General features: G+C 37.9%; 1 protein-coding gene across 2 annotated transcripts; it reads left to right on the forward strand.

Moving 5' to 3' along the window:
* Positions 1-1,491: 1,491 nt before the first annotated feature.
* LOC130410444 (PAK4-inhibitor INKA2-like) lies at positions 1,492-14,815 on the forward strand. Of its 2 annotated transcripts, none has more exons than XM_056735116.1 (2): positions 1,492-1,812; positions 12,351-14,815. In XM_056735116.1, exons 1-2 carry the CDS (start codon positions 1,756-1,758, stop codon positions 13,386-13,388), a joined length of 1,095 nt encoding a protein of 364 aa, XP_056591094.1. In that variant the 5' UTR covers positions 1,492-1,755; the 3' UTR covers positions 13,389-14,815. The 2 variants fall into 2 exon arrangements, with proteins under 2 accessions (XP_056591094.1, XP_056591095.1); XM_056735117.1 differs by lacking the exon at positions 1,492-1,812 and adding an exon at positions 1,836-1,920.
* Positions 14,816-15,638: the final 823 nt, after the last annotated feature.

Genomic DNA, 15,638 nt, shown 5'->3' on the forward strand with positions numbered 1-15,638 from the left:
CCAAGATATTTTGCAGATTGGACACAATTAATAATATATGACTTTGATTTCCATCAACACAAAATCGAACACATTCCTGACGGTTAAGATCTCTATTCTCACTGCTCGTTGAATCTTTGATCAGGCACCCAAATTTTTATAAAAAAAGCTCTTAAAATAACTTGACAACAGGAGTGTAGGCAGAGTAATGCCAGCCATCAGAAGCGCTTTCTCTCCATCTCCCCAAAGTGCTAGGCACTGTTCTGCACATGGTTTATTCATGTCTTACTTTTAGCTTTAGGAGGCTGAATCTGAACCCTATCTGCTCTCTTCTGCTCATCAGGCATATACCAGGATGTGCTAAGACTGGAAATGATTTGAATGAAATCAGGTCAACAAACAGTTGCTGGGGATTTTGTATATGTGTTCTTGAAGGACAAAAAATTTAGCATTTATCCTGAAAATCAACATTTAAATGCAAGGGAAGTTTGATTTCTGGTGTATTGTGACTCGATTCGACCTGTAAGACGTTGATAGAAATCTATTATGAACACAATGTAGAAAATGTGATACCAATGATATGAGGGTAAATATAATAATGTTTCTCTGGTTCAAATGACACTTGATGATCTCTCATATATGAATAGGATTTTTATCCCTAACAAGTCAAACATTTACCCTGAAAACTAAATTTCAACAGCAAGTTCTTTATACATTGAACGGAAATAAAATATCCTATAGGCCTATATAAACATCTTGATATTAAGGCTGATGCTGGAAATTTCTTTCATTTCCTTAAGCCTTAATTTGTCTTTTTAATTTAAAGGTCCAATGTCTATTTATTGACAGAAATGTAATATACATAATGTGACGACATATTAGTTCTGTGTCAGCCACTGTAGTGCGTCGAAAGGGAAGGATAGAGTGAGCCACTTGGACTGAGTTGGACTGGATTATTCCTCAAAAAAAAATGCTATAAGAACAGCCATTGTTGGTTCATCTAAGAAATTTAGTCAAGGATTTTTAAAAGAACAATTTTTGCCTTCTCTTTTTATAGTCTGTACCTTCTTCCACCATGAATAATGTTTCTTTTTTCAATAAAAAGTCACTTAATGGCATATAACTTTTATTTTTGCAAGTTGGAGGAAAATTAAATAGGTGACCACGGTTGGACCACAGCATACAGTATATCGTTTTGTATGGGAACTGTAGTACTACATGTTTTGATTTTTTTTCCATACAGTGTTTAGTTTATAGTTTGCGTAACTCATTCACACGGGCGACTGTTATTATTAAGAAGTGTCCTCACGTAGCCTAATCATTTAACAATAATTATTTCTAATTCAACTATGCAATGAACCTCATCGTATCATCAACAGACAATGTGCTTGAGCACAGCTACACGACTCCCCAAACATGCCCATCGTTCAGAGTCATAAATCGAAACTGCTGTTTGCTGACTGCGCGTCTGTGTTATTTGATGAGCCTGTAAAGCGCATGGAGAGCGCACAGAGGACGCGCAGCCAGGACATCGACGGAACAAAGATGACCATAGATATTATTTAAATCAATCTGAATGACTGTTTGCTCAGATAACTTTTTGATGAATCTGTTCTTAAGGTGGCGCTGCGCGGGTTTATTTTGACTCGCTCTCAGCTGAAGATCAGACACTTCAGCGCGCATCTCCAAGGATGAAAGCCATAAACGAAGAAACGGAAAAAACTATCGTCTGAAATCGGATCTATTTTCGCATGCAATCGCATCTAGACTGCAGACATGGATCGATCTCGCAGAAACATGGACACGTGTCTGAGGAAGTTAAAACAAGAACTGGTATGTATTCTGTATCAACACATCCACATTTTGATCCATGCAGCGCGTGTTTTTGAAGGATCAGTAACCGTGGGTCGGCAGGCTTTTTATTATTGTTGATCGATCTGGGTAATTATGGAGATTTTTCAGTTATTATTAATGATACAGATCGTAAATGTTTGCATAGGTTTATTCATTTCAGTCAATTTTAAAATCTTTAAAATGTTTTAAAAAAATCATTGGGGTTTTCAATGATTAATCGAGTGTGCCTCGTTTCAGATGTTTACAATTTATAAATGTAAAGCCATAAAGATTTACTTATACTGATTTCTATTCATGTTATGCTTCATACTTTTAGTTTCAATTGCTAAGAAAACCTGAAATATGATTACAATAACCCATTAATTTAATCAGGACTTTATAGACATCCATGTATCTCTTTAGTCTCTCAGGTCCCTGAGAGTCACATCACTTGCCAGTGTTATTGCCCAGATGTTGCTCTTTCATAGCTCAGGAAATTTGATTGAGTTCTCAGTGGTGTTTAATTTATGTATCAATGTAACAGAAACAAACAAGACAATTGTGTAAATATATACAAAGTATGGAGGTGTAAATGAGCGTAGAGATTAAATAATCTGGATTTGTGTAAATTTGATGAGAAATGTTTGAGTTCATTTTGAGACCTTCAATAACATTGACTTTTGATTGCAGACTTGACAAATCTGAGCTCAGTTGGTGACTTGGTGAGATCTCTTTTGAAACTCTGTGGAGACATTTGTGAAATTTCGGGAGCTCAGGAAAACATCTGAGACAAAAGTATCAAAAATTTGCTCTCCTTTAATCTCACGGATGTCTTAAAGAAGTAACCGAGATGTTAGATATCCGATTTGTGATCTTTCTTTCTTATGGGCTTCGTTGTTTTCAGGAAGTGTGACCTTTCATGCATTGCTTCAAAGCTGACATGTGCAGATCCCACAGGTTTTCTGTGTCCTCAGATTGTTGGTATGTGCAGGTGTGATTTCTGCTGACTGTTGGCTTTGATCTTCTCATTTTACATTGGATTTGTGAGTTCTTGGCGGTTCTACAAAGACCTATGATGTATCTGAGATCTTTAAAAGTATAACAAATCCTTTCACAAGGAATTTGTTTGCATACTTGGCTTGAACGTTGATTTAATATACAGAAGTTATGAAACACGTCTGACATGTTGAGCTTCATTACATGTCGTATCAAGTTTACTGCAAATATGCATAATATTACATGGTATCCCACAATTCCTTTCTCATTGTTTCTATGTAAATTTGCTCACAAAATTATGAATAAATAGACAATTTCCCCCAGTTGTCAGGAAGGAATTGCCGATTAAAAGACTGTGTGACGAATCCTTTGGCTGTGATTTAAAGGAATCTTTCTGAAAGCAGTAAACACTTTTTAACATTTTCTGGATCAATCTTCAAACAGGAGGTAGCGGCTTTAGCCTCAGGCCTCCAGACACGGCTCTCAGCTCAACACAAGGTGTCCGGGGCTTCTGGAGAGCCAAATTAGCCACACGTCTGTCAAATGGCCTGAGATCAGGGGACTGCGGATGAGCCATGGTGTGACATGACTGTTGAACCCCAGTGTGCTTACACAGACAGGGGTTTATGTGAATCTCGCGCATGGTCACATATGTAAATAGAAGAGAACACACAACCCCCTGTTCAGCACAGACTGTCTGTGTGGCTTTAGATCTGGAGTCTGTGCCAGAGACACCACATGCCTGTCTGCTGCCATTTGGGCAAAGGGATTTAATTGAAACACGCAAAAAAAGGTCTATTAAATAAAGTCAAATTTAAGCACTATGGTTGGACCATTTTTATGATATTAGAGTGGAAGAACATACTTTCTTTTTATTATTTTCTTTTCTTTTCTGAAGTCCACTTATAATATAGTTTAGTGTTTTGTGCCATAGTTTTGTTGTCTGATCTCTTTTGCTGATAAGATTGTATTCCAATATTTGATTCCTCAAGATGTGACCACTTGAAATGATTGTACTAATTTGGCCTAAAATGTTTAGTTAGGTGAGCTGTAAATATTACCTACCAAAGGAACCCTATTGCTAAGTAATGCAATGCTTCATAAGATTTACGTTTGGTCACAATGTGTAATTATTCCAAAAAAAGAGAGTAAATATACTAAAAGCCAACATTAGATGGGGGGACAAGCAAATGCATCCACATCGGAAGTTGATTGAAGTTCTGGAAGAAGGTCTAGAGAAGTTGTAACAACAGTTGTAAAACTGAAATGTATTCCATCATTATGATGTATAGGATTTTATTGCCAGATTGATGCTTCCCAATCACTGCATTCTTACACCTATAAGCATATTACATAATGCTGATGTCTAGAAAGATACATTCACCTGCCAAGACGCCAACTGTAATGAGGTGTTAATTGAATATTGTCAGCCAGACACAAGTGTGAACTCGACTGGGGGTCAGAAGGGTCATTCTGTGTGTGTGTGGCATTGAGAGGTCATGAAAAAGGGTGAACTTTGAACTGATGTGGTTGTCAGGAAGGAATTGCCGATTAAAAGACTGTGTGACGAATCCTTTGGCTGTGATTTAAAGGATTCTTTCTGAAAGCAGTAAACACTTTTTAACATTTTCTGGATCAATCTTCAAACAGGAGGTAGCGGCTTTAGCCTCAGGCCTCCAGACACGGCTCTCAGCTCAACACAAGGTGTCCCGGGCTCTTCTCTGGCTATTTAAGGAACTGCTAAATTTTGATGGATTACATTTACATTTATGCATTTGGCAGACACTTTTATCCAAAGCTACTGTATTAACCTATACATTTATAGTTAGGTATTTGCAATCCCCTGGGATCGAACCCACAACCTTGTGCTGTTAACGCAATGCTCTTACCACTGAGCTACAGTATGCTTTTATATTTCAAATATTAACATGGCACTGGAGTTTTTTGTGCTCTTCGGCTATGACCATATACATAATATTGTGAATATTAACTTGCCTCCATTACCTTCTGGTTGTTCTTCTTCTCTAATAGAACAAACGTACAGCTTCTAAAAAAATACATGAGTTGTCCTAAAAGATTCAATAGATAGATATTTCAAGAAGATATTTCGAAGAAAGTTGGTCACCGAACAGCATTCACCCATTCACTTCTACTGTATGGACACAAAAACAATGCAAGTGAATGGGGGCCAGTTAACAACATTCTTCAAAACATCTTTTGTGTTTTGCTGAAGAAATAAAGTCATACAGGTTTGAAATGACAACAGGGTGCTTAAATGATGACAGAGTTTTCATTTTTGGGTATACTATCATTTTAACGCTTTAATGTGAAGTCCAGCTAGGTTTAAAGAAACAATTGAGAGGTGGAGGTTTTTGAGAAGCTGTACGTTTGTTCTATTCGAGCAGAAGAATAGAGCAGAGCTCATTCTTGAGTCAGCCCTTCCTTCCCCTCGGCTAAAATTGGCCCGGGCCCTGGTGGCAGCTGCAGGGCTGACGCGGGTGATCGTAGTGCTGATGGCGTTCATCAGTGTTGCAGATTGCTGATTCCCTGTCCAAACTCATACGAAAGTGATTTGAAAGCAACTGTTGTGCTTGGTTTTGGACAGATCAGTTGCTCTTTCTATTTTGGTGTGAAGCTTATCTGGCAGATTTGCATCCAAATGAATCCACAGATAGAGAACAGACAGATTAAAAAGGAACGAGTACTTACTTTGGTTGCTGAGATTTGCTGAGCTTTTTTGAACGATTTTGGATTGAGGAATATATTTTAATGTTCGTAATATAGAGTTAAGTGTCCTACATTTAAATAAATCCAACACATATGAGCTCACATGTAGAATAATTACATTACATGCCAGGCTAATGCTCTGCAACCTGACGTGTTTTAGTGACAAAATGATGTGGTAAAAGTGATGTAGGCAATAGGCAGGTTAATAAAGTTAACAAATAAAACATATTCTAAATGATAGAATCGTATTTTACTCTATAATGTAAAATCTGCCACAAGTACCTTTATAGAACTCAGTGTCGCCTGCATGTGATATCATCTATCTGGGTCAAAAGGAAACGCCTTTATCTTATCCGCATGTAAATGGTTGTAAATTGATTTCGTTTGAAGGTTTTCGGCAGTTTGATGGTTATATGGGGCATTGTATGAGAAAGCAGGTTTATATGCATCATCTAATAGGTTTTCAAGTGATGTCTGTGGAGCATTGCAATATTTTAACTATAATTGACTAACAATTGTAATTTAATTATATGATGTCAAGTGATCAAATTTACTGCACATATATTCATTTTTCCTGAGAAAAACCCTAAATGAGGTATGGATACACATTACAAAAATGGTTTTGCCTGTTAATTGGGCAACTGAACATAAATTATTTTTAGACTAACCACAGAATGGTGCGAAATGGTAAAACATTTCATGGCAATGAAAGTGTGTGGCAAGCACATTCATTCCGACAAAATTGAATGTTTGAATGTTCAACTTGTGTCTTGAGACCCCAACTGTCTGTGTTGAACACAGAAATGCACCTGTGCCAATGCTTCCATATTCACTGAGCCTTTTGGCAAGGCATGTTGCCTATTTCTGGCTGGGTGATTGTCAATTTTTCCACTGTATTTTCAGGTTTACACATCTGTGTATCAGGCCGGTCAGCGGAGCAGTACACACCCATGGAGAAATCCAAGTGCCCTGACAGGAAACTGTCAATTAGAGCGACTCACTATGTCAAGGTCTCATCTGTAAACCTCTGAACTGACACACACATACAGGCCACTCTCTGTATCCTAGATCACATTACTACTCCTGCACTACACAGCACTGCATTCATATTTAATGGCAGTGCTGGGAATGAAATGCACTAGTTACAAAGTTTGACAATCTCTGCTGCATCACTTCCTGTTCCCAGAATCCACTTCTTGAAAGGGTCTATTCTAGGCTACAGGACTGTGACCCCACAGTGTCTCTTATAAATGGTCTTATTGGCCAAAGTTGTTTGGATGTTTTGAGATCTGCAGGTGTTTGTGTATCTACAAGTGGGTCTTTAAGACCTGATGAAAGGCATTTTTATTTGCATTCATGCATATGCATGTGTACTATAATGTCTGCATTGTATTGTGTTTGCAAACATTTGTATTGCTGGTATTTAAATCAGATGTTAGCGAACAGAAATCAAGCACATCTGCACACAAGACTTTCTCTGTCTGTGGTGCATCTGTGGGACTTTATTTTGAAATGTTGCGTGTCAACAGGATATAAGGCGTTACTTCTTAAGGAAGGGTCAATACAAACAGAGCAGATTAAAGAAAATGTCATCAAATGTACCTATTGAGAGCATAATTATATCCTGTATATCACATGTATTCAAGTTAAGTTCCAAGAGGTCTATTTAAAATGCCAGATACATATTTGTTCAAGTAAATAATTCATCAGTTGAGCCCATTTCAGGTATGTATATTTACAGATAAGATATGTTTTTTATTGAGTACTTTTTATTCATTTAGATGAAAAAAAGAGACTATTTTTATTCTATTTCTTCAAATGTCTTCTAATGTAGAAATTACAATTATTTATTTACTGTATGAAGGACTGCTAACTAGGTGACTACAATATTAAACCTACGACAATCCCTAGATTTCTTTTTTCCAAACATAATCGTGAAGGGAAAAATAATAAATAAATAAAGTCTTTTTAGGGCAAAAAATATATATGATCCACAATTTTTTTGTAAACACACAAAGCTTTAGTATGAGTTCCGAAAGACTTCATAAACAATTTTTTATAAAGTTTCTGTCCAACATAATAGATATGAATACACGGTTTTGAAATGACGTCAGGGTGAGTAAATAATGAAAAAACGCTGTCCCTAAACACTGTACCCATTTGCTGGTACATGTGTGTTTCTTGTAAACCTGCTATGATGCATTTTCCTAGCCACTGGCTAACATTCAGAGCTCAGTTAGTGTGCTTTTCGAGGCCTGTTTGGAGTTTAATGAAGTGTTCAGTCCATATATTAACACTTTAAGTCTGATTTTCTCAGAACACTGAAGCACATGAGCTGTGAAAAGCAAACACCCTGAGGGTGTAGAACGTGGCTGTGGTTAAGGCCCTGTATGACGGTAAACACGGATGCAACTATCTAAGCCAGGAGTCTGTGGTGGTACTGCCAATTATTGTTTGATATTTTGTGGTAAAATTGCGGTAATAGGCTTTAGTAATATAAGCAATAACAGGCTAAGCAATATAAGCATCATTATGATAATGTTCAGAACAATATAAAGCCTAGTGGCCATAAATGATGTCCAGATGACATATTTGCATAATATTTGCTGTTAATTCCACCTCAGGTTTAATTAAACATATGAGGTCCATGGTACTAAATGGGCTTTTAGATGTTTATTAAGCTAAATTATTTCGCGAAAATTGGAAACTACAGTATATCAGGGAATATGGAAAAACTGAGAGCTGACAGGAAAAAAATCATACATGTACTGAAGTTTTTAATATTTATTGATCCTCTCTTGTAATTATAAAGTGCAGGCGTTCTCTTGGGTCATGACTCGTGCATGCCTCCCTAAATTATTCTCAAATCTGGGATTCAGTTTATACTCCAAACACAACCACACAACATGTATAAAAAACTTCTAATAAATCTTTAATATTATACATGATTTAAAAAAAGCAATTTTCCAAAGTTGGACATCACGTTCGGTCAATACCATACTTTTGCCTACTATGTAATTACAGGCAATACAAAAATGCAAGCTTTGGTTTTTGCTTTTATTTTATAATATAGTATCTGAGCTAGGTTAGAGGGTTCGACCCAGATATTGTTAGATGATGCAACATGTCAACAAAATCTGAAATTCTTCGCTTTAAATTTCTGTCATAGACACCTGCCATTCATGAGTAGTGATTTTCTTTAATATACTGATTGTTAGAGAATGAGATGGTCTTTTATTGAATGCGTTGAAGAAACTTTTCAGTCAACACATATTCTTTTTGATAAGTGTAATGTTAGGTTTCGGAAAGCTAATGAAGTTGAAATAACAGTTTGAGTCTTATAATAGAGCAAGTTAAAACCTGAAAACTATTACTCTTAAGAATATCCAGGTTAGAAAGCATTTCAAAATCTAAAATAAGGTTTAACTCAAACCTCCATGAGCAGCAGACAAAAATCATTAAATTATTGAAGAGCAATCGTTCTAAAAGCCTGTTGGAGGTGTTATGGCAGACTGAAACAGTTCATGTGTTAATACCCTCGGGACTTTCTAAGCAAATGGTAATGATGTCGCGGTGCACGGCTCATAAAGATGTCCCATTATCCCAAATGACTATACTATACATACTGTTCATGTAACATTAAAGACAAGCTGGAAATGGACAACCAGATGGATGTAATTAATGGAACAGCTCATCCAAAAATAAAGTTCTGTCATTGTTTATTGACTCTCATGATTTTGCATATGTTGGTATTGCTTCTGTGGAAGGAGACCATATCTGAGAGTTTGCAGTCTTTGTCACAATTGCAACTTGTTTAACAATTGCAGTTTCACTGAGGGCCAAACACCATTGGCACCTTTATTTTGCTCCCTTTCTCAGCCATCAAAACACTTTCAATATTGAATAAAATGTATTTGTCAAATGCCGAAGCAGACGAACTCTTATGATGCTTACGTGGTACTTTTGTTCTGGGTGCTTTTAAAGTTTGGCACCAGCTTATTTAATTTTGAGCTATACAATATCCAGCATATGTGGAGTAAGAACAGTGCACTTGTCATGTGGCTTATCAAAGAATCCCAAAATGATATCCAGTGTAAGTGAAACGTTGTCATATAAACATATGGCAGCGGCCCCTCCCTGCTGTTATAACTCTCGCCCGTTCTTTGACAATCAATCACGCTTGAATAAAGCGGCCCCTCTGTTAGGGATTAAAGTCTAGTCCCGTCTGATTGGGTGCCAGGGGTTCAGTGGGTCTCTCATTGGCAGAGAGTTAAATATGGGGTGGCGGGCATGCCTTTTGAAAGGTGAGAGGAGTGAGAGAAGAGAGGCACTCGGGTTGCAAAGGGCAGGGAAACCCCTCCGTGAAAGATGATGCCAGGTAAGACTATAGCTCTTAATGTTAATGTGGTTATGAGGACAGATGATGCATTAGTAATGATATCATTTGTAAATCTGTACATGACAAATTGATTGTTACCTATTGTGTAGGTTTTGACAGAAATTATTATATAAAACTAAAATCATAAATTGGGTCTCTAAGCTTCGTTCTGCACAGTGTGCATTTAAAATTCAGAGTCTGCAAACATTTCATTTCGTTTTTTTTTCAACAATATTATAAGCGGATAATATCTAAGCTATGCTGCTCACATTTATTTTCTTATTTTTGTTTATTTACGTTTATCATGAGAGAAGTTTTGAAAAATCATCTGAGACAGAATTGATAAACAGCCAGTTTTAATTACACAGAACTTGAGAAGTTTAAATGCATCCTTTAACAAAATGGCATCCAGCAGTTTGTGCCAGTGTACAGTACATGTCTGGGCAAGAGTCAGGGTTATTGTTCTTCTGGGACTGTTACACCAGAAGGGGAAACGGTGAAGTTACATGACTACAGCTTTCAGTGTCATGTGGGAATGCGAGAGGCTCGGTACACAGCTGCCAAGAGTGCATTCCACCCTGAGACGCAGGCCATATGGAGCCCCCAGCTCTTACTTTATGAGACACTGAGAAATCGACTTATTTTATTCATTTATATAAATGACTTTTCCATAATTTGTGATGTGTTGCTATAGAACATTTCTGTGAATGCATGTACCATGTAGGTGGTTGGGGTCTTTATCAAGGGCAAGTGTACAACACAATGTGGAAAGAAACCCAAATATGTGAGGAGTGACAAAATGGCGTAATGCAAGATGTTTATCAGTTTATCAGAATATCAGTTTAAAGCAGTGGTCTCCAACGTGGTGCCCGCGGGCACCTGGTAGCCGCATGAACTCTGTACGGTGCCCGCCAAACAAAGGGATCAACAATAATGCTCAGGGCAGTTGATGAATCTGTGACTATATGGATCAGCCAAGTGCTAAATCACCATGAAATGTTATTAGCACGTGTTCTAAGCTTTTATATATTCAAGTGCAAAAATATATGAAAGAAAAAAGAATTTGGTCCTGTGACCCTCAAAATAATGCATGACATGTTTCAAGTTTGAAAGTATTTTATCAACAAATAGCCCCCTAGATGATGTTATATCTTCAAGTAGTACAAAAAGGTTGGAGACCCCTGGTTTTAAGGAACATTACAGAGTTTTTAGGAGTATCTAAAGACCTTACACAATGAACCGTTATGTTTGTAAGACCTTAGAATAAGATTTGTATATCTACATATAGAGCGGGCCTACATACATTGAATTCGCCGCCATGTTTTGTACAGATGCCATAAATGGACAAACAACTCTACAACACGCGTTTCCTTTCCCCTGTGGTATAGTGGTGAAACAGATCACAGATGATCCGTGATCTGTACGGATCATACTTTACGGTTCGGAATGCATGTGACCTGTGAATTAAATGTAAGTGTAAGGGAGTAAAACGTGCTCTCTCTACAGTTTTAGCGCCAACACGCTCTCGCTCATTCTCTGTCCAGTATCTGGAATAGTACAATATTTAAACAGATCCAGATAAACAATGACGCTCAAAACTGCTCCATTGCAGCGATTCGTTGCAAATTTTAAATACAACACTAGTCGCCACTGTAAATCCAGAGCTGCGCCTTCAAAGGTTCAATGTGTCATTTTTTGGAAGATCTATTGACAGAAATGCAATATAAAATACATAAATACATTTTTAGTGGTGTATAAAGACATTACATTATGAAGCGTTATGTTTTTATAACCTCAGAATGAGTTATTTCTATCTACATAGACCTACTTGCATGAAATTCACCATGTTGTTTCTACAGTAGCCCTAAACGGACACACTGCTCTAAAGACCGCGTTTCATGAATATGTAATCTCTTTAGATAAAGAAGTGAAACGTGGTGGCATCTTAGTCCTGTGTAAGCCACCGAAGAGCTTCGAAAGGGAGAGGTGGACTGAGCCGCTCATACACTGGACCTATAAAGCATCAATCAGGTTAAGGATGTTGGTATCAAGAAAGTAACAGGACCAAAAAAAGTACTTCTAGTCCAAATCTATAGTGTCAAGTCAATAAATGTAAATGTAGACAAACAGGAGAAATGTTAATGTAATGCTACACTGCTCTGAGGTCCACAATAAAGTTTGTAGTTTTCATGTTTTTTGCAATACATCAAAAACTAAGATAGGGATCGTTAACTGGAATTGCAATCGCTATGTCTAACAATACCCAAACCTAGTCCTTTTACAGGTCTCCAATAGTACCAGTTAAGGTGTTACTTGGGCCTCAAAGATTTGAGAACCAAATCCCTACACAACAGTGATCCTTTGCTGTTCCCTTGCCCTATATCTTCTGTTTTTGGTCCTGTAATGCTTACTGAAATGTATTTTCTTGTGCTTTCAGCTTTCCATGAAGGATGCCGGTGATGGACTACATGCTCAGATGAACAGTATGATGGGAGCTCTGCAAGAACTGAAACTTCTTCAGGTTCAAACTGCCCTTGAGCAACTAGATATCTCAGGAAATACTGTATGTTTGACTCAAGGAGCTGTACAAAGTTCCAGCACCATCCCTAATCTAGACAACCAGACACCCCAGTCTATCAGGACCTTCATTTTAGAAGATCAGGACCCATCCCAGCATCCCCAATGCAACCGCTTGGGGACTTCGTCCTCGTCGTCCAGCCTGGAAAGTGAGAGCACACTGCTGCCTAGACGGATCTCAGGTTACACAGCCCCACAAGTGGAGTACTGTGGTCCAAAGTTGGGCCAATTACCCGTACCATACACCAGCAACCAGCAGGATTTATCAGTACCAAAACAACAGGCACCTCCAGCCAATGAAGTAGACCTACCGGGGATCCTACATAGCTTGTCTCGCGAGGGACCGTCACTTGACAGTAAATACGGCGAGGACAGTATGGATGATTCTAGTGATTGGACGTCCTCTCTCATGAGTCAAAGTCGCAATCGCCAGCCTCTTGTGCTCGGAGACAACATCTTCGCTGACTTGGTGGGCAACTGGTTGGATCTTCCCGAACTTGAAAAGGATCTCAACAGACCCGATTCTCCAGCCCACCCGCTCAGACTCACTCGCTCCCAAGAGCTCTGTCAAAGGTTCTCGTTGACCACCAACATCTTTAAGAAGTTCTTGCGTGGCGTTCGACCCGATCGGGATAAACTGCTGAAGGAGAAGCCCGGCTGGATGTCACCAGATCACAACCCAGAGACGGAACTCTTCAAGAGACCCAAGAAGGCGACAAAGTGTCGGGGTGGCTTTTACTTACCATTCTGGACAGTAGGACAAATGGGAAAGGTACAGTCATGTCCTCAGCCGACAGAAGAGAGGGGTCAGTTTCTTGAACTAAATATTGACAGTCTAACAGATCCTGTTGACAAAGTCAATCCCTTGTTTGACTATAATACAGCCGTTTGGGTCTAGCACTGAACAAGACATTTTGTATAAAATGTGGCAGTTAATTAACTTTTTTATATAAAAACTAATCTCAACATGACAATCATTGAGGACTTTCAGGGCAATGTATGTAGGTCTTCCTTTTTCAAATACAAATTTCAGCTGCACTTAAAAAAATCTAGTAAGAGTTTGAAAATTTATAGTGAGTTCTACAACTACAGCATATGTATCTTTCAATTTGTTTTACGTCAAATCGGTTTCTGTCCATTTGCTGATTCCACCTTGTTCTGTCACTTGACGTTGTTATCATTTCCACATATCTAGGTCAATGAGCATGTTTACCGCTGTCTCTGTAACTTTGTGGTCAAGTTTGTTTCCAGTCACATACAAATTTCACTTTTTGTCTAAGCACATACGTTTCTGATGCGACACTGTTTAACTTTCATGGACTTGATAAATTCAGTAATCTAAGGGTTCTTGGTACTTAAAATGCCTGGGACATTTGCATGGGCCCCAAAGTCTATTGCCGAAAACAGAAGTTACACCATAGAGTATCTTTGGGAATCTTTCTCATCAGGGGCTTAGGAAATATTGAACACTGGAACACGAAAAGAAGTTTGGAACTTTCCTCAAAATGAAACTCCAGGCATTAATGATGGTTGATCATTTTATATCTACCCTGAACTCCACACTTCACTACTGATGTCAAACCTGAGTCTTCTTTTGTACAATGAGATTACAGAGCATCTCAGATGATTATAACACTTTGATTGATGTCTTGTTGGATATAAACCCACATACACATAATCTGTGGTCAAGAGACGAGTGAGATATCATGAATATGTTGTGATTGGTGAACAGTTTGAATAATGATGGGCGAGGAAAACAAATCGAAGAGGGCTCTCAACTTACCAATCAACTTAATTTATTGAACATAATCAATTATGGCCGCAATAATGTTACAATATATGTGTGTGTGTCATAAAATGAGAAAGAGGTTGAGGAAATTGTGTTTTGTTTTGAAATGATGCATTATGGAAAAATACAAAATTGTGAAGTTTTGTTTCTCAGATTTCTACTCATTTCATAGTTATTGAGCGCAGTTAAAACATTTTTCTTTTTGCTGTTCCTTCATATTAATAGACTTCAGGAATGGAGAACTTGTTTCAAAATACAGTGATCATAATGTCAGAAACAGAAACTGCACAAAATTATACAAATCTATACAATGAGGGTTTTGTATATGGCCAAATGTTTTATAATGTTTAAATATAATTTTGTAGAGCAGATTCTTTAAGAGAGCACCATACATTTTGTACAGAAAAAGTATGTAATTGTTTGTTTGTTTTTTATTGTATTGTTTAGTTTGCAATGAAGGTTAGCTGTGTAGCTGTGTTTAGTCTTTCTGTTTTGGAAAAGAAAAGGATCAGTCTTCCATACATAAAATTATAGTAATGAATAGGACGTGAAACATTTTAGAATCCGTTGTTTGTTTATCTGTGTAATAAAGTCACAGTAGCATCTCCTATAGTTGTGATTCAATATGAAATCTTCATAAATGCCATTAATGTGATTGGTTTCTTAAATTCACAATCCTCTTTTGAGCTTTTTTTGACTTGCTCCTGCATCAATGTTGAAAAAGATTTTTCATGTTATCAAAAAGCAATACATTTTCTTCCTTCCTGGATTTATTGTGCACTGGAAAAATGATCAGATCCTGATTTAATCATGAAGATCACTCAATAACAAACAAGATGCCTACGTATATGTAAATGTGCAAGAGAAAGATATTTCAGGTTTGTAGAAAACTACTTTATGCTGAAGCTGATTTTGTATTTGGGTAGCCTATGTGAGCTCATCCATGGCTGTGTCGGTGTGCATTAATCAGATTAAAATCAATGCATGTAGTGTGAGCTTTTTCCGCGATGCAAACAAAATCTCAGACAAAATGAATCATGTAATTACAATGAGTCTGTCTATCTGGTCTTTGGAGAGTAATCCAGGTGCATGGCTGGATGGGAACCGAGAGGTTGTGGCTGAAGTGTTTGAGAGTTGCAGCTGTTGACTTTCTATCAGCCTAATTTCTCCTGTTTCTTTCCCTCGGGAGTGTAATGCAGGGGGTGGGGGTAGGGTGGGCTTTGGATATTAGCTCACTGGCTGGTCACGGCCCCTTCCAGTGTCTCCTCCCCCTTCCTGTCTGTTAGCTCTGGCAGCTGTCATTCTCTCACTGGAACTAGGACACAATGTTTGCCTGTGTTTGCATCCTCAGTCACACGC

Source organism: Triplophysa dalaica, chromosome 21, assembly GCF_015846415.1.
Source record: "Triplophysa dalaica isolate WHDGS20190420 chromosome 21, ASM1584641v1, whole genome shotgun sequence".
Taxonomy (NCBI): Eukaryota; Metazoa; Chordata; class Actinopteri; order Cypriniformes; family Nemacheilidae; genus Triplophysa; species Triplophysa dalaica.